The 26,756-nt window shown below is 41.0% G+C and overlaps 1 protein-coding gene across 1 annotated transcript; it reads right to left on the bottom strand.

The window, feature by feature from the left end:
• Window positions 1–1,351: 1,351 nt before the first annotated feature.
• On the bottom strand, window positions 1,352–16,235 carry LOC148019743 (uncharacterized). The gene is made up of 15 exons (XM_087699883.1): window positions 15,812–16,235; window positions 14,840–15,528; window positions 13,284–13,647; window positions 12,359–13,211; window positions 12,205–12,245; window positions 12,032–12,100; window positions 11,850–11,950; window positions 11,689–11,767; window positions 11,408–11,506; window positions 11,250–11,318; window positions 11,108–11,157; window positions 10,938–11,019; window positions 2,558–2,652; window positions 2,163–2,434; window positions 1,352–2,028 (listed from the first exon to the last, which is right to left on the bottom strand). The coding sequence occupies exons 2-14, from the start codon at window positions 15,403–15,405 to the stop codon at window positions 2,344–2,346; spliced, it is 2,559 nt and encodes an 852-aa protein (XP_087556009.1). The 5' UTR covers window positions 15,406–15,528; window positions 15,812–16,235; the 3' UTR covers window positions 1,352–2,028; window positions 2,163–2,343.
• Between the last annotated feature and the right edge of the window lie 10,521 nt (window positions 16,236–26,756).

Below are 26,756 nucleotides of genomic sequence, written 5' to 3'. Positions count from 1 at the left end.
GATGTAATAAGGATTGTCCTTGAGCTTTCAAAGTCACAAGAAGACCCTAGATGAGAGGCTAATATCCTTGTAGGAAACTTCATAACCCTAGCACCCAATGTTCATGAACTTCTAGTAATCTCTCCTCCATTCAAGTAGAGATCTAAAGTCCTATTGAGTCGTGACATATACCATATTACTCTACTAGTGATGGGTCTTTTACAATCAATAGATATTAGAAATTTTCCCAACAAAACTTTGATCAATTTCTCAAGTACAATGTTTAGAATAAGCATCATAACTACTATAAACCTTAGGTAGAGCATGCACCTCACATTTTCAAATTAGTATGGCCTTCCCCTCTCTTTCTAATATATGGGTTTGGACACACAAGTATTCTAGTCAAACTAACATAAGGCCTTGCCACCAACACCCTAGTCATGCAAGACTAAATCATACAAGAAACCTCAAGTTGCACATGTTTGGAACCCCCCCCCCCCCCCTCTCTCTCTCTCTCTCTCTCTCTCTCTCTCTCTCTCTCTCTCTCTCTCTCTCTCTCTACATTTTCAACAAGCAATTATAACCCTATCCAAAAGCCTCACAACATTGTCATTAGGTTATTATTTGTGGACTCTAGGTTATAGATCTTCTTGACATTATCATATTCAAGTGCCTCTACAACTTATCCAAACAACACATTTTTGGATTTGACCATTATTGCAAGTCACTTTACTCGCAAGCTCCATTAGTCATTAACATTCGCAATGTAGTTTGAGTTTTTCATGAACATTGAAATGTAGTTCAAAGTCTTTGATACTACTTTTTGCCAATGCTTCACCAAGCTATGCAAGGAACTTGTTTTAAACATTTTTGTGCCATTTTGGCTTAACGCTCATGTATATCAAACCCAATATACATCTTGTGGTTTTGAAGTATCATGACCGGGCAAGTAGTGATGGGATTCTTGATTGATGAATTGCTAGTCTTGTGGTGTAGAAGCATAGCATGATCAAGCAACTTGTCATGAGATTCCTGATTGATGAATTGCTAGTCTGAATTGAGTTTGGTTACTACGAAATTTGATTATTTGGGTAATTGATACTCGAGAGTATACCTAAAACTTTCATTAAAGCAGGCCCTTGTGATATCGCCTTGTTATACTGACTGTCGTAAAATCGGTCATCCTTATCGATGAAGGCTATATATAGTCAGGCCTGTGAAGATTATTCAATTGGTCCCCCGTCGATGGGATTTCTGCAAGACTGCAGCAAGGCATCCTTATGCTTCTATAAAAGCAATGTCTTCGCTTTCATTATTTCCTGTGTGTACAAACCATGTGACTTACAAGCAGTACTCCGGATAACATCATCCAAAATCAAGCTCGCTATTCATACATTCAGAGAAAGTTATGAAAGTTTTTCTGACTTGTCATGGTTTCCAGAGCTGTGGTTCATACATTATATGAAATTCTCAATTGCAGAACCATTAACGCTTTGCATGCAAGTGCACTGGCTGTAAATAAAAAAGAAGGGAAAGGTTCTGATCTAGCAAAAAGGCTACACAGTTCTAATGTACAGAAGTGGTAAATATGATGTGTTAAACCATCCCACTTCGGTTTAAGACAGTACAGATCCTGCGCTTTTTATGTGTAGGAGATAAGAATGAATTTTTACATGACCTCTCAATGAACTTTGCCTCGAGTGTACCAGCAGAGTTCTTGGGCCGTCTTAATGCTTGACCCACAAGCCAAAGCACCTGACGATTCACTAACAGAACATGCAAAGGCATGATATCTGATCCAAAGGGACCTGCCATGTAGAAATCTTTCACCAGGGACGTCATCCTTCATCTTCCACAAAGGTTTCATACGAGACAGTGGCCTTCTGCTGTGTCATCCTTTTTTCTTTCAACTTGGCAGTGCTGGGATAGTAACAGATATTGCATGGTGAAAGCTCTAATTTCTGACCTGAACTGTAAATCTAAGGGAGTACAAATAAAGCCTCCTCCCTCCATTGAATAGTCACACCACAAAGTCGCATAAAATGGAACCTGCAGACATTGCCTGTGAGAACTAAGATAGGAAGCAAACTCATGAAGTGCTACAAAGCTACTAATCAACTGATATGATTTCTAAAGTACGTTGGTTTTTAAGATTTCTGCATAGGGCTCGGCTGAAGGCTTACAAGCTAGTTCCTGTCCCTGTGTGATGTATACAAAATGCGAAGTCCCTGTTTTGGTGCTGCCATGTGCTTCTGATTTTATATGCCGACGGAAAACCTCCAGATTGCAGCACAAACTCAAAAATATTACGTACAACGATGTTAGTACATTGGCCTGACAAAATGCAGATACGATCACAGAATGCTAAGGCTTGGTTGAAGATCCTAGAAACTGTTTCTGCATGTCTTTCAGGCGATCAGTGATCTCTTGGAAAGTTGGCCTCAGTCCTGGATCACTGCAAAATAAGACCAAGATGAACCAGAAGTCACAAAGATCCCTTGCAAATCTTCTACCAAGAGCTTTTGGATCTTAGAAGAAATAACCAATAAGTTCGTTCCTTGCTGTTCAGGCTTTGTACCTGTGCCAACATTCCTCAATCAGCTGAACCCACTGGGGATCCAAACTCTCTGGTATTTGCAATCTTTGATTCATGAACCCTACAGCTCCAACAACCTAAGTACACCACCATGATAAATAATGTCACAAACAGTGTTTCTATCTGAATGTAAACTAATTCCAAGCACTAACTAACAAAAGGCATTTCCAGTCAATAGCATGCTGTAATTTGTTTTATAATATAGAAGAGGGAAATTTTTTCACTACACTAACATAGATAAAATATTTTGACCTAAGAGAAAGACAAAAGCTGAGAAGTACCACTGGAGGGAGTAAGAGGGTGTTAGCATTGTACATATCCTGGGTTAGAATGCTCACTAGCACAACATTTTATTTCTGAGTTTGGTGCATTTACTGCAGCCAACTTATTTCTTGCGCATTTAATGCAGCCAACCTAATCATTGTTCTGTATCTTTTTTGCCTATTTATAGGCTGCTCCTCTTCTCCACTTTGTATTCAATGATACGAGCACACTCTACTTCCTGCTGGATAGAGGGAGACTGCAGCAATCTACCGGTTCCCCATAGGCCATGCCTCAGTGCACACTCTTGAGTCTTGGTGTATGGATTCCATTTCTCGAGTCTATTCTGTTTGAGTTCATTGTGTTCTTGTTGTTTTATTATGTTCTTTGTGTTTACACCAATTCTATCAGCTCTCTTTCCTTCCTTTGCTCCACACCATTCTGACATGGTATAAAAGCCCAGGCCTCTTCGTTTTGGTGCTGGTTGCTGTATGTGACTACTGTTTCGGGTATGATCATGTATGTAGACTGCTCCAGAATTTGTGCTTTCCAGCAGTCCTCATCCTGCAGGCCTGGGCGTCAGTTTCTTTAGCAGGGCAGCAGTTTTCAGCATCAGGGCGGCCTGTTTTATCAATGCTGAACCAGCAATTTTGCTGCTGTACTTGTGTTTTATCTGTTCCAGCCTATGTTTTGTATGTTCAGTCATTGCTTTCATCATAGCTGCTGACATTTTGATCTCTGGAGTTCTCTCTCATTTGTTTTCGCACGTTTTTGGCAAGTTTGCATTTTCATCCTGATCTCAGCACACTTGGGCCAAGATCAATTGTGTCAGTTGTTGTGCTTAACTCTCTACACTCTCTTCACATCTATTCCTCTCTTTTCTGAACTGTTCTATTTCTGCTTGATTTATTGAATTCTTGGTGTCAGGCTGTTCATCCTAAGTGCCCCTCTCCCTCATTGCCTTAATTTACCTTCTCTGCATCTCATCTTCAATGGCTCCTCCATGCTGGAAGACTGATTACAAGCTTAAAAGGTCTTGACTATGTAGCCTGGAGTGCCGTTATGAAAGCTTGGTTTCTGCAAACACAACTCAAGTAGATTGTTTCAGGATCTGCCTAGCATCCTCAAAAGCCATCTCCTATTCCATTGAATTGGGACAAAGACAACTATGAGGAAGTTCTCTGTTGAGACAATGCAGATGCAAAGACATACTCAGCTCTCATTCAGTGCATCTCGAAGAAAGTCCGTTCGATGGTTACCTCCTTGTCCAAAACCTCTGAAGCTTCACCCACTCGACACAATTTCCGTTGGCAAAGACCTACCCAAGGATGTGCGTAGTGGCAGTCCTACCCTTAGACTAGATCCCTCCAAGTCCTTTGAGCTATGTTGGGCCTTAGTCTAAGTGTAGTTTGGGACTTTACCTCTTACCTCTTTTCTCTAATCTTCCAATGTGAACTCTTTCAGTTCAGCTTTGCTTTCTTAACTCAGCAACAAAGCATCTCATTATGAAGCATTGGCGTGCACAATCTGGTCTCACTCTTAATACCTTAATGTTGGGCTTACATTCCATTAAGGAATACCATTGCAGGTATCCAATGATCCAAAGTCCTAACCCGGCTGAAGACACGGTTGTGCGGGCATATCCCTCAATGGCTCCTTATTCTGTCTTGGTTGAGCTTGTAAGCAAAAGGAATAATACATTGATCTGAACACAATACAAGGCTGCGAACAATCAGCCCATACACATGGGGATGCCACATCAATGAAGGGACCAAATTAGTGGCAAAAGAAGAGATCCGATGGAGGAAGATGAGAGAAGATGGCGGCTGGCTGGAGATGATCAAGACATCAAGGAGAAGAGGAGGACAAGCTGATCACCATGAGGGGAGGAATTGACAACTAGCCTATATGAATAGGGAGGAAACAAGAGAATTTGGCCGACCAATGGCCATAAGTGGCTACAATGCTACCAACCTACTCAACAACTGGCTGATTGATCACTAAAAGTCGCCACCCAGTATCTCTACCCCACAAACCCAATCCTCGATAAATATTGAGTCTATTTTCTATGGTGTTGCATCTTAATCCCTCATTCTACACCAGCCAACCTTCAACTCTCTCCCTTGCACTACTACCCACACCCCTTCTAGAGGACATTGCCAGTTCATGGAGGCTTCATTGAGTGTTGATCTGCTGTCCATAGCATCTGTCACGGCAGGGGCTGCCTTCGAGTCCTTCTCCTTAGGCTTCAAATGAGGGTACTTCTACCAACACTTCTCCTCGGGATGTGTGCCATTTCCACAGAGTGGCACTTGGGCTTCTTCTCCTTCGCATCCTTCTTGTCCTCCTCCTCCTTGTCCTTAGCCTTCTCCTTCTGCTACTTCTTCTTCTTCTCGCCACCAATACCTATAGTAAAAGCCTTGGTGGAGCTAGAGCCATTGGCACCCACCTCTCGAAGACGCTCGTCATGCTCCAAGACAAGCGGGGAAAGCTCCTCCCATAAGAGTTTCTCGCAGATCCTCGAGGTGATGAGGCTAGTATAGAAGACATCGAACCGGGGTGATGGTAGCTAAGTCAAGAGAATCATCGCCATATCCTCGGAAGAGATCACCCGACCTAGAGAGGCAAGTTCACCTCTCATATCCTCTATCTTCGTGATGTGCTCATTTATAGAAGAAGAATCTTCAAAACTAAGCATCCGCAATTTCTTCTCCAAAGAGATCTTGTGAGCAAACGTCTTATGTTGGTACAAAGATGCAATCTTCTTCCACACTTCCGCGGTCTTCAACCTATGAACATGAACAAGAACTGAGTCACAAGACTCATAAAGAGAAAGGAACGGGTTCATGAGTTGAGCCGATCCCACAAGGCTGCACGGTCCAAAGAGGCCCCATCAGAAAGATCCATCGGGGGACGATCGATGGGTGGAGAAACCAACTCCCATAGGTCGAATGTGTCGAGGATGCACTCCACCTTGCACGACCAAAGAGAAAAGTTGGAACCATCCAACTTGTCTTCCTTCAGAAAGGAAGGGAGTGTGGGCACGTGTATCGAGGGAATCAAGGAAGGCATATGGACATCGGAAGCAGTCTTCACCGATGGAACCTTCACCATAGATGGAGCCCTCTGACGCGCATAGACTCAAGGACGGGTACGAGGAGACTCCTCCTGTCATCGAAACTCCTAATAATCCCGTCTCCGCTTAGAGGAATGACAAGAAAGAAGCTCCTTCTCTGAGTCATCAAAGCCTGAAAACTAGTAAGACATCTTCCGAATCTACAAACACCACAAAATCTGCAACAAACAGTCACAATGAAGCCGCCTATGCCTGTAAGACACAGGAAGTGCTGTCGCCTACCATAAGAGGAGGTAGATTATGTCACCTAGATGCCAAAAAGGGCTGCATTTGATACAAACGCAGGTTGGGGAAACCTTGAAGACGGTCTCTGGGCTCCAGATGATGACGCCTCTGCCCTTGATGATGAGGACGACTACAAGAAAGCTGCATTTGATGTAAACGCAAGAAAATGGCTGCAAATAGACTGTCGCCTAGTCTACTAGGGGTGCTGAATACCCAACGCAAACACAAAAGGCTGTGTTTCAGCCTTGGAGGGACCACCAAAAGCTGAGCAAGGCTATGTTTCAGTCTTGGATGGACCGCCAAAAGCTAGACAAGGTAGATAAGGCTGCAATGGATGGTGAACTCCTTGTAAGGAAGGCTCTCCAGTCTCTCACTTTGGTGATGATACCATGTGATAGTGCGCAACAAAGGAAGAAACACGAGCACTGAGGGAGAGAGAGAGAGAGAGAGAGAGCAGAAAATGAAGGAAGAAAATTTGCACTGACAGTAATGAATGCTGAATACAAAACTGTGGACTAATTAGTCACTAAACGCAACCCAAAGCGTCAGTGAGGGCACCAGATCAGGCTAGAGACAATAGCACCAATGTCGGAGTGGGATCAGAGGAGTGTGTGCTGGAATCTGCAAAAGAAGTGAATGAGACTGATGTTAGAGACGTACCAGCGAGACAGTATGGTTTGCGGGGAGGAACACGGAGTGAACTTGGCAAACATGGAGAAGAGAAGAGAAGAGAGAAGAAACTCTGATGAATGGAATGATGAAGTTCCAAATCATGGAGTGAATGTGATACAAGGGACCAAGGGTGCCGTAGCACAAGGAAGATGATGAAGACAGCCACGAACCACGAACCGCAATGTCCTCCTGAAGGGGTGTGAGGGTAGTGGAGAGGCTAGAGAGAAGAGGTGACCAACTAAATGAATCAGCCGTGAGGAATGAATGAGAGAGTGACCTATAAATAGGCACAGTCAATCTAGGATGGAGCCCCTTTTTGGGGCTGCAAACCATAAATGCAAACTCTAAACGCAAATTGCAGGTGAAGGGTGAAGGGTTTCTCAACACCCCCTCTCAGGCCCAAAAAGGAGAACAAGAGAAGAGTGAGGTGGAGATGCAATGCTACATGCTGAAGAATGCTCATGCAACAGGTGCCACTTGGACAATGTCCCTCGTGGGAAAATTGGTCACTTACCCAAGCGCCCTAGTACAAAGATGATGAAAACATGCAATGCATAGAAGAAATGTCGGACTATGTGTGGTGCCGAGAACCATAAGGATATACCCGTACTCGATCTCGGGAGGTGGCTCCATGCGAACCAAGTGACCAAGGCAAGAAGAGAAGAGAAGGAAGCAGATGTAGAGGATCCTGAATATCCAAGATTTCCACCGAAAAGGAAACCTGCAGTAAAGACCAGTGGACAGAGTGAACTAGAGAACCCGAAACACAACCTCAGGAGAGAAGCCACTAGCTCCGTGCATCCATGGTGGAAGAAATACAAAGGCCTCGTCACCAAGTCGCGGCTGAACCTTCGAGGTCCCGATCTAGGTGGTACCTGAAGATCCTGGAGTAGAAGAGATGGTAAGTTAAAGACAGCCACCCCAAGAAAGTAGAGGATGGGTGAAGAGCTTCATGAGGAGTAGGTTCCCCCTCTAAGGAGGGAGGTAGAGGGGCCCCGCTGAAGTCGAAGAAGAAATAGATGCCGCCTCTGAGGACAAAGAAATAACATCCCCCTCTGAATCCCCCTCTAAAGTAGATAGGGAATCCAAAAACTCATGGATCACGGACTTCGAAAGGTCTGATGATGAAGGAAGTGCCGTTGGTTGTGCTGAAGAAGGTATCTGGGGTGCCAAAGAGCTCCTAGAGGTAGCCTCTCGAACCAGAGTAGTTGAGGATGGGAAAGGGTGGGGCTCAAAATGAGCAAGAGATAGGCAACAGTCTCGCTGTCTCTCAATGGAGCAGACTGGGTAGCCGAAGAAGAGGAAGGAGTCGTGCAACCACTGTCTCTCGAAGGAGCGGACTGACGGGAAGATAGTATCAAATAATCACTTTCTCTCGATGGAGGGGACTGCAAAACCATGAGCCGTGATAACCACTGTACCCGAAAATAGGTGGGAGAAGACTGTTGCTGGCATGGCAACGATCTCCAGGAAATCATAGCGCCAATCGATCCTCCATGTGCTCGAAAGGACTTAGTGTACATCAGATGCGACTTATTCTTGAGCATAGTACTCTATAGCCAATGTAGAATGATCTCTGTCGCCCAGAAAGGAGAGGTGGCACAAGGAGTGCCTGGTGGAAGACGCATATACTCCAAGTGGGTGGGGAGCAAAGGTCGAAGTCGGTAAGCATCGGTGGTGTGTCCAGTGATGCCACAGTAGAAGCACCCAATAGTCTGGACATCTGTTGGTAAAGAAGCCATGGATACCAGTGTGCCTTGCTAAAGAAGGAAGAGGTCAGCCACCATGAACCACGAATCGCCATATACGTCTCAAGGGATGTAAGGGCAATGTGAAGCACGAACCGCAATGTCCATCTCAAGGGGTGGGAGGATAGTGGAAGGACTGGAAGTGAGTTGTCAATGGGAGGAGGATGTAACCAACAATAAGAGGTTGCAACCAGTAAAAAAATGCAAGTGAAAAGAAAGAAAGACAAAACGCAAGTAACAAGAGAGAAAAAGACTAAAAACGTAGACAAGACAGCGTGCAGGAGAGAGAAAGACTAAAAACGTAGGCCGCAAGAGAGAAAGAGTAAAAATGCAAGCAAGACACCCTACAGGAGAGAGAAAGACTAAAAACGCAAGCAAGACAACCTGTAGGAGAGAGAAAGACTAAAAACGCAGGCAACAGGAAAGAGAAATACTAAAAACACAAGCAGCAGGACTATGATGACGTGGCATTCTGTGCGGCGACAAGTCTGCACAGGAACAGTAGTCGCCTGGTTGGAATCAGCTCCAAACTACGTGAAGAGGGCTGGAAATCAGGTGCCAACTGATGGATACAGCAATGGACAGCTTCGACTGAGATGTCCTCCGTGAACGGGGTGTGGGCAGCAAGCTGAAACACCTGAAATCTGCAAAAACGAGATTTTGATGCAACGGAAGAAGAAGAGAAGTGGATGCCGAACCTGCCACTCATCTTTGCCTTCATTGGAATGGAGGATCTTCACTCCTAGGTGAGCAGATCAAGCTCTGATACCATGTCAAAAGATGACGTACCAGGGAGACAATCTTGCGGGGAGAAACACGGAGTGAGCTCAGCAAACATGAAGAAAAGAAGAGAAGAGAGAAGAAACTCTGATGAATGGAATGATGAAGTTCTAAATCATGGAGTGAATGTGATACAAGGGACCAAGGGTGCCGTAGCACAAGAAAGATGATGAAGACAGCCATGAACCACGAACCGCAATGTCCTCCTGAAGAGGTGTGAGGGTAGTGGAGAGGTTGGAGAGAAGAGGTAACGGACTAAATGAATCAACCGTGAGGAATAAATGAGAGTGACCTATAAATAGGCACAGTCAGTCTAGGATGGCGCCCCTTTTTGGGGCTGCAAACCCTAAACGCAAATGCAAAACGCAAAAACGCAAACTGCAGGTGAAGGGTGAAGGGTTTCTCAACAACTGACAGGGGGACAGCTATAAATAGTCCCCCCCATCATCAAAACTGGCTGACCTGCCAGAAAACTGCCGACCTGCCCATACTGTCTGACCTGCCCATAATATGGGCCAACTGCACACAACACGAGCACCACAACCAAGAGCTGACCGACTGGCAAAGAAAGAAGACAAGCTAACAATCATTGGGTTGCATGTTATGGCACTAGAGTGTCCACAATTGGCAATTGGTTCATGCTTAGGGACTCATCCATTTCTTGGCTTAACAAGAAGCAAACATTGGTGGCCACTTCTAGTTGTGAGGCTGAATACAAGGCTGCATTTACAGCTACCTTGGGATGTGTACAGCTTAGATCCTTATTAGCCAACTATGTGTGGAGAGGTCATCACATATACCCCATTTACATTGACAATTGAAATTGAGCACTATCACGATTTGAATTCTTCCTTGAAGCTTTAGGATTACTCACTTTAGGCGGTTAGTCTGCCAAACATGTTCACATAGTTCAGTCCGATGGTTATTGTTACACCTACACGTTCTTCTCATAGTCATTTCAGTGTGAACATGCTCTAACACACAAGTACTTTTTACCCTCTTGCTAGGGAGGAGCTTTTCTCTCGTGTGACTACTCTCAATAGTGCTTTTGTGCTTGATTTCCATTCCTGATCACTTATCCTAACACAAACTTTCATTCCAACTTCCAGCTCCTCTCGCTAGCTATCTCTTGCTCTTTCACCCTGTGTTCTTGCTTCATTGTGTGCACATGCACTTTCACTTTATCGAGAACTAACGTAAATGAGTCTGAAGGACTCAAATACAATTCGAGCATTTGATACATTGCTCATTTCTTTGTCCATGCATTGCCCTTAATCACAAGTTCTTGGCCCATGCATTATGTTCCTTCTGCACGTCAAATTTTCAAGTATATCTCTATCTCCCCTTCACCTCTCTATCATTTGTAGCTGGTCCAATAGATCACTCTCTTTTCATAACACTTATTCAAACAGTATGTGCAGCAATAGGCACGTTGTCAGGCAGTTAACAGTAAACCAGCCTGAAAATCCTCTCATGAGGGCTTTCAGGCATGATTCAAATCCAACCACCAAACTAAAAGTCACCCCCTGCCTTAACATACCTGCATTGCATTCAGGCCATTCCAAGGAACCTCCTCAGTTCCTAGTTCCCACATGATAACACCAAAGCTATATACATCCGCCCTGCAACGTGTTGAGAAAAAGATATCAATGACGATATTACGACAGTTGAGGTTGAAGGCCCTGAAAAAGAACAGCAAAAATGACCTACTTTTCATTGGAGGGCTCATTCCGAAGAACCTCAGGCGCCATCCACTGTGGCTGCAACATACCACAAGTAAAAAACATCCATTAAAGATTGCACAGATCTGAGGAATTTGTGGACAGTTAAATGGCAAGTTGAGAATACTCACTGTGCCCCTTCCGGACTTGGCTGTTAAATAAGTGGTGTGCTTAATGCGTGACAGGCCAAAGTCTGCAACCTGATCATCGTACACTTGAGAACTATAAGAACCATCTATCTATCACTCTGACATGATTAATCAGAACCTGATACAACGTAAAAATTTACCTTTACGGTCCAGTTCTTATCCACAAGAAGATTTGATGACTTTAGATCACGGTGCACAATCGGTGGGTTGCAGTGATGAAGGTAGTTCATTCCCCGAGCCTGAAATCAAAGTCAGTATGACAACCCCAGCAGGTGTCTTGTAAATTATATCCTAATAAAACAAGGTAACTGAAATTGTGGCATCTGAATTTGAACCTACAATAGCACCGTCATCTGCACAGTGAATTTAAAACCTACAGTGGCACCTGAAAAATTTTTAACTTAGGTTAGAAGATACATACTATATCTAATGCCATACGTGACCGCCGCTTCCAGTCCATTCCCTGTGTGTTTCTATGAAGCAGACGAAATAAACTCCCCCTGCTTTGCAAATGTTTGTAAAAATCAGAATTGAGTATATTACAGTTTTGGACATTAAAACTGCAAATAATCAGAAGAATACCTTGGCAAAAACTCTGTGATAATGGAAAGATGAGCAGGTGAAGTCACAGCTCCCATGAAAAGAACAATATTTGGGTGCCTCAGTCTTTTCATAAGAGATACCTTTTCACACAAGTCACAAGTATGATTAGGATCTCACCAAGACAAACCAAAAATGGTTACTTTCCTTTGATTTTACCTTACCTCTTTCCTAAAGTCATTAAGAAGCTCTGCAGAATATTCTTGTTCTGTAAACACTTTAATAGCAACATCCTGTGAAACAACAAAGGCAGCAGCTTGTTGGCTGACAGTTTTGTGAGTTAACATTATCACTACACAGTTGTGATGCGTGAAGTTACAAAGCATGAGAAGCATACCGAGCCAAACCATAATCCATGGTAGACTGTGCCACAAGAGCCTGCAAACATGGAACATGATGTTACGAAAGCAACTGAAAGGTCTTGATTATTAAAATGAAGTGTAAAGTTCTTGCCAGCATTTTTTTAAATGCAATCCATGAGGAAAGAATACCTTGCCCGATCTGCTCCCCAAGTGTCAAATCTTCCCATGGAATCTCACAGTCTGATGCTTCAGATTCAAGTTCAGTTCTCTGCACAGAACAACTACTTGTACTGCCAGCACTACTGTTACTACTCGTATTTTGGGCCCAGTTCCATGAACCAGGAGCATCATTCATATTTAGCCTGCTCAGATCCATGGTCACATCAACCTCTGGAGGTTCAGCTTTCATAGACGTGTCTTCACTTTGAGGTGACTGTTCTGAGTTGCCATGGCTGTTGTTTTTGGCTAACCATGTTCGTCCTTTTACCTCTCCAGCTTCTTGTTCTGATGGGTGTCGCAACCAAGGGACACCCTTTTTAGCTATCCATGCTTCTGCTTTCAAGCCAAAGGCTTTCAATCCTCCAACCCTTTTACCTTCACTTTCATCTTCATGCTCAGTTTCACTTTCCACCTTATCATCCTTTCTCTTTGTAAGTGCAGTGACAGGCAAAATGTTTGAGTGGGACAGTGCAGTCTTTCCAATCCAGGATTCTGCTTTTGTACCAAGTGCCTTAAGCATTCCAGTTTTCTTCCAATTTCCTTCTTCCCCATGCTCACTATGGGAATCTAGCATCTGGCCAACTCTAGAAACTAGGGTTGATGTGGGTGATGTATTTTTGAAAAAAGAAGTTGGAGTGTTGCTGCCACTTGAGACAGCATCCCCAAGATACTTGTGGTCTTCAGGACTGATTTCCAGGTTTGCAGAATCTGAACCCTGGCTGCCTCCACTTCCACCTTCATGCTCTATGAAACCACTATCTGGTCGCATCCAGGAGACTTTTGAAGAGACCTTAGAAGTTACCTTGGAAGACACCTTTGATGCCTGCAATATAGAAATAGAGATTAGTATGTCTCAAGGCAACTTCAGAAAGCTGCTAAAGCATAACAACCTTACCAAATTTGTGATTGTTGTTGTGAAAGGTAAATTCTTCAGCTGATTGCTCGGTTCATTGGAAGTGTTATCTTGAATAAAGGCAGTGGGCTGCTGGGAAAAAGACTGAGAGTCATATGAAACCTCGATTATCCCTAAAAGAGTACCATCATCATCATAGAATGGTGAATCTGTGACCATGGCAGTAAACACTTCGCCAGACCTTTTTCTAAGTGGAACCTGACCAGCCCAGTTTTGTCCCATGCTAATGCGTTTGACAACTTTAGCCACAACGTCTTGGACACTATGATCAACCAAAAGTTCCACTACATTACATCCCAAGGCCTCAGACTCTGTATAACCAAACAGCATTTCCGCAGTGCGATTCCTGCAGAGTTAAGTAGACTGGACATAAGAAATCTTTTTAGAACAAAGTATTGTTGCAAAAAAAGGAAGGCTGGAACATCATTTGCAACAATAGCTCAGTTTAAAGCAAGAAAGTCACTCTTTTTCCAGAATATAACAAGCACTCAAGTCTCATTATGTTAATAAATCTTTTACAACCAAAAACGGTTGCTTACAACATCTTCCCTAACCATGTAACATTGAGAATCGAGTATATTTCAGGCAAAGTGTCTGCAAGGTCTCCACTTCAACGTCGCATAACATCTGCAGCCTGTTCACACCCATCTACTGTGGCCAATATTAAGGAGGCTGAAACACCTTCTATTATTGTTACTTATCTATGTTGGCATGTACATCGTGTGACATGTTATAGCATGACAAATTCGCTCATCATTAAATTGATCAAATAACTGTAATACACAGCTTCTCTAAGTAACCGTAACTTTAGCTCAATGGCCCATATGTCAAGGTGGCGAAGTGCTCATCGGTCCAAGTTAATAACTTAAACATCATTCCCATATGAGATATATTGCTGTTCATGCTTCACTTCATTGTCAAATTGCTGTAGCTAGCAACTAAGAAGCCAAGTGAATGTAAATGTAACACCGAATCCAAACCTAAAGTTGTGGCCAAAGACTGAGTTTTAAAGGACAAAATAAAACAAAAAACGAAAAAGATGTAACTTAAAAATGATGAGCCCGATTGTTTTTTTTTTTTTTTAAAGTTCTTTTAAAATGATGAGTGAGGGGAGGGGAGAACATTTGCTACACCCCCTGCCCCAATACTGCATCATCAGTCCCTTTGCGGTAGTGGAGAAAGGAGAGAGAAGAGGATGAATATTCTCCACCTTCTCCATCGTTTGCATGACATTGACAGTCTCTCAACATTTCTTCATCAATGGATCTGCATTTATTTGTAGCAGTTCTGTTGCAATTACACCTTACATTGAACTTAAACCACCATCAATGGTTCTCGCATTGTGATGCAACAAGAAGACTATGACCACTGCAAATTTGACATCAGTAGAACATTTTGCTAGTTGCGTGGAAAGCAGTCTAAAAAATCAAGCAACCTTTCTAGCCACACCTCTATTTTGTTTGGTTAATACAATTCCTGCAGGCCTTTATTGTTGTCTACAAGAAGAAGAACAAACAACCAGGTAAGAAGGAATGTACCAATAAGTCACCTCCCCGGATGGACGGAACATATACACTGCCTGTCCAATAGACTGCAAAATGTTCACATAATGTTTCTCTGTTAATTGAGGCTTGGGAAATGCATCAGCTTTATGATCCGCCATGAGAGCTGGTTTGCTCACAGATGACATAGAAGATGGTGACAACGTTGACTGCCCAGGAGAAGCAGGGGTGCTATCAATCCTTCGCCCACGAAAACCTGCAAACGAGAAGCGATATGATGACCTGGAAGACTGATCAGCTGCTGCCCCTGAAGACGAATCAGAAATCCCCCTTCGGAAAAGCTGTGGAGACAGAGATCGAGCCCTTTCTTGTGACCGTGATGCGGCCTTCCACTTGTTAATATCAGGAGTATTAATGTCAACCAGTTTTGACATTTCGGACTGCAAGTGAGCGTGGTTAGCTTCTAGCTCCTCGATCCTCTCTAGAAGGCCTTCTGATTTGGGGGAGATGTTTGCCATTGAACTGCTTGTGGACAGGCCACTTGCAGAGCCTGTTGGGTCTGAATGACCCTCACGGGAAGACGTGGTATCACTTCCAGACATGACAGAAGCTTAACTGTCTGACGGCATGGCATTAAGAAGCGTAGATGTCTGAAATAGTCTTGAGAGAAGCGTGGAAGGGACGGAGTAAGTAGTCGAATTGCTGCTTGGAGATAGGATCAGTGCCTGCACAAAGGAAATTTCAGGTTCAAGCTAGAAGAAGTGAGTCAAACGCATCAAGGGATAGGCAAAAGTGCTGACAGGAAAGAGAATGAAAAAGGGAAGAGACAGAGAGAGAGAGAGAGAGGGAGAGAGAAAGCTGACAATTTTTAAAGGACGGATTCCAGAATGGGCAAAAGCTCTTCAGCAAAAATATTTGCACTTGAAAGGCGCCATTGCAGAAGACTTAGGGTTAGAAAGCTCGGACAGGACAGAGAGAGGGGGAGGGCAGGCGCAAGCAAGCGCATACCTGGCCAGAAAGAAGCTCTGCAAGAAAAGGACGTGATCGCCATTGATCAGCATGGAAAGAGAGCTCCAAATGACGGCAGCTGCTTGCTGCTGCTGCTTCCTCTTCTTCATCTTCTTCTTCTTCTTGTCCGACACTCCAAGTAGAGAGCCAGGCTACAGGTCTGTGTGTGACGCTGTGGTATTCTTCTGGAAATCTTCTCTGGATTTACGCAGCTGACGATTTTCTTTGCATTTTCCTTTTCCTTGTGCCTCCAATCATGACGAACGAGAGAGAGAGAGAGAGAGAGAGAGAGAGGCCTGAAGCTATAGGCCGATGGAGACCACAGAGCGAGAATGGAGGAACGTATAGGACATGACACCTGTTCAGCCTTCGGCCTCGCTTGCCTCCTCTCCTGACAACAACCCCACGATATAGCCTAATCGCATAATTTTGCAATTTGTTGTAAAACAATTCCACAAAGATTTGGCACTCGTCTCGTCAGCAAATGACAGATGCTAGTGCTATGTGGAGAAGAATGTAAGGGCCGGGTCACACATAGCGTTCATCCGGGGGGGCGGGGGTTTCACTTTGACAAGCGCAGAGACTATGGGGGTAGTGGGGGTTAGTAGCTCTAACAAAATGCAAGGCGCTAACGCAAGGTTAGTAGCTCTAACAAATCAAACATAGATGTTTTGCTCCAACACACCTGCTACTCACTTGCTTCTATCAACCATTGATACATACCGTTTGTCATCATGCTATAGCCCTTCTCGCTAGCGTGACTATAGGGAACTTGAGCGTGTTGTTATAGATCTCTTCACCCTATTAGAGCTGGCACAAGTTGGCCCTTAGTGTCATGACACGTGCAAGTCCTTATAAAGTGTGAAGATGTGTGTGTGTGTGTGTGTGTGTGTGGTAGCAATAGTAGCAGTAGCATCATAGTCGCCACTCCTTGGACACCACGTAGCATGTGTTAGACCTAGTAAATTGAGTATCCCCTTTTGATGGGGTGCTTAGTTTTCTCGAGATAGTGTCGTCATTTTTTGGAGTATAAAGCTATGTTGCTTGTCCACACATGATGCACTTAAGTAGAGTCAATGGAGTAAAGTTAAAGCACTCTGTGGACCAATAGTGTTAACTTGTGTTGTATGCTAGATAAAACTTCATCAAATCAATAGAGTACCCTCAAATTTGAAGGGACTTGATTCACTATCATAAGTCATATCGATGTGGAGCAAAGATACTTTGTCAAATGTACAATTTTATTCTTGCTCTCTCCGTTCCTATCCCTTCATATCATAGTAACATGCAAAGGGCAAGAGCCCAAAAGCAAAATTCCTCAAAATTATCACTTGGGACAAAAAGATCCATACCGCACTCCTCATAACTCTTCCCTTACGTATGGTTGAGTCTCTTAAGGGCCAAAGAAAAACACGACGATTGGGGTATCATGGTCAGTAAGCTTAAAAGTTCTTAAGAGAGCTTGACTTGCTTCTTTGTAAGGTTGTTATATTAATATAATATCTTTTACTCTCACTGTTTCTCTTTTTTACTTACAAAGGGCTACATGATGCATTGGTAAAACGAAAGTCTCCAACATAGGTCAATAGACACACTTTGATGAATGTGGGGGGCACTTACCACCATTTGGCAATCTATGTAAGACCATGTCCTCATGGGATCCTCACTTAAGTCAATAAGCTTGCTCTATGGCCTATGTAATAAGGCCACTTGCAAGTTTCGTGTACAATGAGAGGTGAGAGAAATCAAGGACGATGGCAAACAACATATGTCACTTGGTCACATCATGTCCACTCCAATTTGCCTCACCAAACATGGAGTTCAAGTTATGAGTGTTGCCCTCAAGTTACTTTCATAGCCAATTTACTTGTGCATGGAAATGGCTCTTGGATAAACGTGTTCATAAAGCTTTACATGTCAACTCTCCTATTATTTTACAAGTGTAAGGCTTTGTGTTGCCACCTTTATATGTGCAAGATACAACCAAATGCAATGATAGGCTAATGGGAATTGTTTAGCTCATGTGTTGGATTAACATATACAATATAGACCCTCCGTTGGCCCATCAAACATTGAGATTCTATGACCATCATAACAATTCATGGAATCTCAATATTTTTAATGTGCACTTTGGGAATGTTTGAAGGATGCATCATCGTGGAAGGTTGCGATATTGGCCCTTTGCCCTAATGATCACATGCCCATTTGTAGAAATCAATGTGTATACAATGGTTAATGTTATGACACCTCTCATTGACTCAACATGCAATATGGTTACAAATATCCACTCCATTAACCAATAACACATAACCTATCAGCAAAATGTTGAATGCGAGCTACGTTGCCTTAAGTATTGGTTTGTACCAAAATAAAGAGAGTCCAACAATCCACACCATGAGGACTTCCTAACTTTAGGGCTTCTTCAATTTTCACATTCAATGATAAGAATTAATTAAAGCAAACACTTGGCCATGTATTTAGTCATTGTGCAGTTTCATTTGGTTAGAAGTATATAATGTGTACTCATCCACATGAGTTTTAGTTTGATCACTTCACCTTGGTATAATACACTTTGGATTCCAAAAGTTTCACATGTTTTCTTTACCACTATGTGTGTAATTTTGGTATTTCATGAGCACTCAGATGTCACAACTAAGAGGAGAAGCATGAGCTTTACACTAATATAAAGGCTTTTAACTAACATAATATCATAATATCAAGTGAGCTTAGTGGGCAAAGTTGTAGGCATCATTTAAACCTAGCAAGTTGATACATAAAGATAGGTACTCTCTCTCTCTCTCTCTCTCTCTCTCTCTCTCTCTCTCTCTCTCTCTCTCTCTCTCTCTCTCTCTCTCTCCGAGAGACTAGGAGAGGAGTCTCTTCTCTCTCTAGGAGAGAGCTCTCTCTCTCTCTCTCTCTCTCTTCAAGGAGAGACTAGGAGAGGAGTCTCTTCTCTCTCTAGGAGAGAGAGAGGAGAGAGACTAGGAGAGAGAGAGAGAGAGAGAGAGAGAGAGAGAGAGAGAGCTACCTAGCTTTTATGTATCAACTTGCTAGGTTCAAATGATGCCTACAACTTTGCCCACTAAGCTCACTTGATATTATGATATTATATGGAACCAAGTGGTTATACCTTATGATGTCATGCAATCTACATCAAAATCATAGCCCAAGCTCAAATGGTCATCAACGCATACAGGAATGCCACGCACACACAAAATTATGCTATTACAATGAAAAATAAAGTGCATATTGTCATGAAAGCTTAGGGAGGATAGTACTCTCTCTCTCTCTCTCTGCCTTCTATTTTAGATTATTTTTTCTCCTCTCCCGGTTCTCTCTTCTTCTTTTCTCTCCCTGCTTTTCTTCTCTCTCTCCCCTCTTCTGTTTTCCTTCTCTCCCCCCTCTCTCCTCTCTTTTCCTTCTCTCTGCCTCCTCTTTTTTCATTTTTTTCTTCTTATTCTCTCTCTTTATTCTCTTTTTGAATTTTTTTCTCTCTCACTCTCGCTCTCTTTAAATTTGTATATTTCCTCTCTCTATTATTCTATCTCTCTATGTTTGTATTCTCTCTTATTATTATTATTATTCTTCTTCTTCTCTCCTTCTCTCTCTCTCTCTCTCTCTCTCTCTCTCTCCCCTTTTATTCTCTCTTTCTCTCTTCTTTATTTTCTATTCTCTCTCCCTTTTTAAAATTTATATTTTCTCTCTCCATGTTCTCTCTCTCTCTCTCTCTCTTAAAGTATGTAAATTTTATATTTCCTCTAAATATACTTTCCTCTTTCCTCTTTTCCTCTTTCTTCTCCTTCTTCTTCTCTCTTTTTTTCTCTCTCTCTCCCCGCTTTTCCTCTTTCTTCTTCTTCTTCTCTCTTCTCTCTCTCTCTCTCCACTTTTCTTCTCTCTATGCCCCCTCTCTCCTCTCTTTTCCTTCTCTCCCTCTCCTCTTTTTTCCTTTTTTTAATTCTCTTCTCTCTTCATTTTCTCTTTAAATTTTTTATTTTCTCTTTCTTTTAAATTTTATATTTTCTCACTCATTGTGTTCAAATTCTCTCTTCTTCTTCTTCTTCTTCTTTTCTCTCTCTCTCCTTTTCTTCTCTCCCCGCTTTTCTTTTCTTTGTCTCTCTCCCCCCTCTCTCCTCTCTTTTCATTTTTTCTTTTCCTATCTCTCTCTATAAATTTATTTCTCTATTCCCCCTCTCTCTCCTCTTCTTTCTTTTTTGCTCTCTCTCCCCTTATTTTTATTTTCCTCTCTCTTTCTCTCACTTTCTTTTCTCTTTACATATTTTTTCTTCTCTCTACTTTTCTCTTTCTTCTCTCCCCCTATTTTCTCTCTCTCTCTCTCTCTAAGTCAATAACTATATAAAAAAAGGTTTAATTTAAAAAAGACTATTCTCTTTCCTATTTTCCCCTCTCTTCATCTTTTTCTCTCTTTTTTCATTTTCTTATCCTTCTTCTTCTTCTTCTCTCTCTCTCTCTCTCTCTCTCTCTCTCTCTCTCTCTCTCTCTCTCTCTCTCTCTCTCTCTCAAAGTGTATGAAAAACTATCAAAAAACTTTTAAAAATATTTAATTTAAATAAAAGTTTAATTTAAAAAGTTTCATCTAAGAGACTATGTCAAAAAAACTTTAAGCTAAAAAAACTTTTAAAAATATTTAATTAAAATTTTTCATCTAAGAGAGAGAGAGAGAGAGAGAGAGGGGAGGGGAGAGGAATTTAATTAAAAATGGGAGGGGGAAGAAAAAGGGAGAGATTATTCTTGAGAGAGAGGGGAGGGGGTGTTATAGAGAGAGAGAGAGAGAGAGAGAGAGAGAGAGAGAGAGAGAGAGAGAGAGAGAGAGAGAGAGAGAGAGAGAGAGAGAGTCTAGGGCCTACAATGAGAGAGAAGGGGGGAGGGGCTTTAATTAAAAATGGGAGGGGGAAGAGAAAAGGAGAGATTACAAGTGTGAGAGAGGGGAGGGGAGGGGATTTTAATTTAAAACCATGAGGTTTGGAAAAGAGGGTAGGTTAGAGAAGCCCTTTGGAATATAGTATAGTATTAAGATTGTATGAGCTCATCTACACATTTGTCCATTGGTTCTTGACTCCGCTAGGTTTCATCAAATGGGACTACATCTTCCATTTAACACTTTTTTCTCCACCATTCTGTCTTGCAAATTATGCATACTAAAGTTGAACTAAGTATTTTACACCACAATTTAAGTTGCAATTTTGCACATGAATGTTGATAAAGGATTGGCCTTTCAATCATTCAACTCATGTGAAAAAACTTATATTTAATCTAAAGTTGATTTTGATCATCCAATTACTTATACATGTACTACAATAGATAGGTGGACCATTCAAGCTAAAGGAACCTAATTCATAATTGCATTGAAAGTATTGTTAGTTGAATATAATTACAAAAGACTATGCATAATGTACATGGCCTACTTTTAGTGGCTCAAAGTGAGTATTATGTTTATTTGGCAAATAGTGTGGATATACCACAAGAGATCATGATTCTTGTATGCATGTTTAAGATGTAATTTGTTGAGAGGTTTTAAGTGCTCTCCATGCATGTGCTCATCTAGACATTTGTGCATGTATGTCTAACTATAGTTTCATGATATGTGTGAGCACATGTGTGAATGAAGGGAGAGGGATTGAGAATGTCCACATGTGAAATAATATGTTGCTAAAAAACAATGAACTATTAAATGGAAAAGACCTTAAAAATAGGATCACATGAATAAACTTAAATATATTACTTTAGAAGACTCCAAAATATTTGGTTGAATGCATTGGACTGGCTTAACCCATATCTTTTGCATTTCCATATGCAGCTTCACATCCCTATAATGGTTATTAATCTTAGTTTTTGTAAGTTAAACATTCTACACTTACTTTTGGGCATACGAGGGAATATCGAAGCATGGACACACTACTATGTTTGTGATACTTCCTTGCATTTTTTTCACTTCTCTCAAAACTATGACACTGAGAGGGGAATCCAAAAACAAGCCTCCTCCATAATAAGAAAGTTTATACTAAATGTAGATTCGTATCTAGACTAGATCTAACTTATGCACATGCATGTATGCATACGTACACAACATATATGCATACATTATTGGATGCATGTTTGTAGCATGCAATGCATACTTGTTTTAGGATTTATGTTGATCTTCAACTAAGCTCTAAAAGTTGCACTATCATCATTACATGAATAACCACAAAATAGAGATTACACCTTTTTGGGAAGCATTATCTACAAGTAAGCAACTAAGTTCACCTTTCTTGCATTTATTCAAACTATTATACACATGTTGCTTATTGGAACTTTCATTGACAACATGTGCAACTAAATCAAAAAGGCAAGATCATAAGAAAAGAAGAATGAGTTACAACTTTACATTTTAGAATGTGATTGTGCATTCCAAAACCAATTTGGGGCAATGAGATCTAACTTATAGTTTCAAGAGTTGTCTCTATGGGTAGGGTGAGTGTGGATGTGTTTATGGGTGGCTACATCTGCACAAGGGCATGCTTGTATGTGTGTTTGTGTGTAGAGAAAGTTCCTCAAGGGATAGCCCATGAAGAATGATTCATTGTGTGTGTGACCATTGGTCATTTCAACACTTCGCATTGAAATAAACATGACATAAGACTTAAACTTTGTCTATGAGTTGAAAGTAAAGTGAACTTGCCACTGACATAACTATTGGAATGTGTGTGTGTGTGTGTGTGTGTGTGTGTGTGTGTGTGTGTGTGTGTGTGTGTGTGTGTGTGTGCGCGTGTGCGCGTGTGCGCGTGCGCGCGTGCGCGTGTGCGCGTGCGCGTGTGCGCGTGTGCGCGTGTGCGCGCGTGCGCGCGTGGGCGTGGGCGTGGGCGTGCGCATGTGCGCACGCGAGCAATAACCACTAGGACATTACTAGGATACTTGTTACACATTGACACATGTGCGCATGTGTGCAGGCACGTGTGTGCATGTGTGCAGGTGTGTGCACGCATGTGTACACCTACACAATATTTTTTGGTGAGAAGCCAAATTTCATGACAATGCGGAGATTGCGCCAACATATTGTAAGATGGTGTAAGATCTAACCTTGAGACCATGCACATAATAATTGTGGTCTCACATGGTCAATCTTAATATACTTTTACCTTTTTGTAACTATAAATGTTATAATGCTTGGAATATGACTACATTTCCACATGTGGTGCTTGGTGCCATGAAGTTTTCAAGCAAATTTGGTCTCTCATACCATCTAATATGATTTATTCACCTTGAAAGCCACAAAATTGTGTCATGTGAAGCTTAAACTTATGCACACATCTTACTTTTACAAGTTGTTTTCATGCCTTTTATACGAAAGTGACAATGTATAACTTACAAGTCTCTACTTTATATACTTATCGCATTTACCACAAGCGTTACTTTTTGAATCTTGCTTACATGTCTTTGCTTTATATACTTACTCATGGTATTTACTAGAAGTGTTACTTTTTAAAATTTGAAAATATAGGCTTTCAAGTTTCTATTAGTTCAACAATTAAATTTCCTCTCAAAACTTACATTTTATTCATAGATGTATTACTTCAAACAATGAAAAATTCCCCCCAAAATTCATTACATCTCCTTGAAGCATCTTTCATCCTAACATAAGGTGCGTATGTGCTTGACTTTGTAAAATCATATTTGAAATTAGTGTGAATATGCTATAAGTGCATAGTATCGAAGTTCTTATTCATTTTGTGAAATTTAGGTGTTTTCATTGTCACAAAGTACCAAACTTGTCGGTTTACATGCTTACATCTTAATTGTTGATTGTTATGTTTGTGAAAGGAGTACAGTGTTAGTACAACTTTATTTTATTATTAGGACCACAAGATGAATGCTAGCATAATGATTTTCTAGGGGGTGTTTTGCTCATCAATCAAGTTAAAGGTGTTTGAAGTTTGGTTTAGTGTCATGCAGGATTGGAGCACGTGGTGAGATATGTTTGGGTCATAAAATCTATTTATCCATTAAATGCCTATTTTTCCTTCACAAGAGACAAGATTGTATCTGCATGCCTATAGGTGATGCTTCATCAATAGAATCCTAAAGCACTATTGTAAACAATATTTCGTTGCTTATGAGACAAGCAACTTATAGTGTAATGTGACATGGATGAATCTATATCATGGGAGTAATGGAATATATATTTATTAGTAATGATTTTGATTATAAACACACAATTATATATTTGTATTGCTTTTCATAAACAAATTGTAGATTTTTAACACATATAGGCATTCTTCAAACAACGCATAAAACAAATTCACATAGGACTTATATTTGTTAGCTTATATTATGATTTAATGAAAACCATTACATTTGATATTGACTTAAGACACCATCCAATCCATTGACTATTTGTTTTTATGTGCTAAATGTACTCACAAACCATTCACTCTTTTATGTGCAAATCTATTTGGCATTTGCTTTCACATAGGTAAGGAAACTAGTCATATGATGAGGGACAATAACTTGCAAGATAATGCTCTATGGAAACTAATGCTAACCAATATTATGACAAGTTGGCTAGACCTATGGTTGTTTCAAATGGAAGAAATCCTTTTTGTTAATTGTCCCAAGTTTAGTAGTTTACTGTATCATTGGTCCTTTATATTAAAATTGGAAAAATGGTGCAATCAAATAAATTAAAGTACTCACTGATGTATGTTGTAATGGCACTAATGATAGCCATGTGAAATTAGTTTATGCACATATCTTGAACACAAAGAGATCAAGGTAGAGAGAGTATGATTTCAAGCAATACTCAACTAGGGTTCTTGTTGTGTGTGTGTGTGTGTGTGTGTGTGTGTGTGTGTGTGTGTGTGTGTGTGTGTGTGTGTGTGTGTGTGTGTGTGTGTGTGTGAGATGGTGTTGGTGTCTAGTGCATACTTTAAAGCTTTCAATAGCTCATTCTTTCCTAAAATCTTGCAATCTCAATTCACAATGTTAAAATGTTGGCTTGAATACTCTTTGTCATGGTTTTCATGATTTAAGAAATGGAATTACAAAAAGGAATTTACAATTACAAACAATGTGCCAAAATACAACCTACCCACATTCTCTTCTTGCAATTACATAGTACAAATTCACATCATGAATATCAATTCCCAATATATGAAACTTTCACAAATCTTTATTTACAAGGCTCAGGTTAGCAAACAATTAGTCATTGATTATCCTTGGTCGCTTAGCATATGTGAAGCTGCTTGAATAAGGGGCTAGGAATTGAGTACAAGGCATGGAGGAAAGTTGGTGTCTTTTAAACTTGGAAATCGCCTATATTGTAATGATATAACTTGTAATTGATCCTCAAAAGAGATGGCTTGAACATTATTGAGTGCACACCACTTAAATTGTGAGGCCATTAGAGTTATGCTCGACAAATCAGGATTCAACAAGAAAGCTAAAATAGAATGAGCTTACTATAGCCTTTCTTGGACATTTCTTTGCCTTAGATTCGTGAGCTTGAGTGCAAAGGGAATTGTAGGTTTGGAGCTTGAGTACGAGTTAACAATGTGTGATGTAGCTTATGCCAAAGAGAGTGGAAGCTCTTGAAAGAATAGGATTTCTATCTAATTCCACCATTGTGTCGATGTTGCATAAGGCGTAACATTTTAGTGTTGTTTTCAAGACAATGATGGAATTTAGATTCATGGTTTGTTGATATTCATACTATTGTGTTGAAATAGGAGGCCTTGCTAAGCCACACATGCAGTAAGTTTAGAAAGGCCGAATTAGACAAAAATTGATTTGATAGAATAGAGAAATTAGAGATATAGGAAAATATCTTAGTTTCCATTTATTATAGAAATATCCCCCCCCCCCCCCCCCAAAAAAAAAGAAAAATGAATGACTATAATCTAGTATTGAGCAATTGTATGCATTCTATTCTATTATTGTTTTACATGAGTTAAAAGAGCTTTATAGTTTTCTTGTTTGTGGAGAATTCTTGTACGCCTACTACTCACACCAGGGAAAGAGCACAAATCTCTTGTTATTCATCGTAAAAGAACATTTTCATCCACTCATTTTTTGTGTTCCTTACTTGTAGAGCATTATAGCTACATAGTGTTACTCTGCCTTGTAATCCTATAGCTTGTTGGCAGTTGTACCCATTCACTTGTATAGAAATAGCTTACCCCTGTACATATGGTTTTCTTCAATGGCTTTTGACATGCTCTCCGCCCATTTATTTATCATACTTTTTAGTTTCCTTCAAGCTCTTGTGATTTCTAAGTCCAACCACTCACAACATATTAGCATGATTGAGTGCTTTTTGCTTACTTCCCTTGCAATTCTTTGCATTGTAGAGACTTTTGACATTGTCTAGGAGCATTGTTTGCATTATTATTGAGCTTGTACTTGATGTCCTCAAATCCTCGACACATAGAAAGGCAACCTATTGCTGAAAGAGTGAGGTGTAACACCTATAAGAGTTTCCTAGACCTTTGGAAGGAATTTGCACCACCTCAAGATCCTAAAGTTCCAATCAAAGTTTCATCTATTATGCTCTAATAGTGGTGGGTATAATATCTTGAGCTTGCACTTGCTAGATCCTTTGATATAATTCAACACAATTTGAGCACTTGAAAACCTTTCTTAGCATTGTGGGAGGGATTAAGCACCCAATCATCACCCAAATGACAAAGTTCGTAGCTCTAGAAATACCCTGGAAGTACAAGGTATTACTACCTTGAATATCTCAAGGGAAGATATCATGGATCCCTAGGGCTTCTCAAACAAGCCAAGACACTTCTAGCTTATCCCCTAGTACTCCATATAACCCCCAATTGGTCATACTGTAAGGATAAACTGCTCTTAAGCTCCAAAAAACCTTTTAGACATTGCAAAAGTTTATTAAGTACCATGACATGCTTTGGAATACCTTGAGTCCACTAGGCACCCAATTGAT

Source organism: Lygodium microphyllum, chromosome 19, assembly GCF_053477565.2.
Source record: "Lygodium microphyllum isolate KBCC chromosome 19, Lygodium_microphyllum_v1.1.10, whole genome shotgun sequence".
In the NCBI taxonomy this organism is placed as follows: Eukaryota; Viridiplantae; Streptophyta; class Polypodiopsida; order Schizaeales; family Lygodiaceae; genus Lygodium; species Lygodium microphyllum.
Note: the sequence above shows the minus strand (reverse complement) of the source record. Positions and strands in the feature narration are given on the sequence as shown.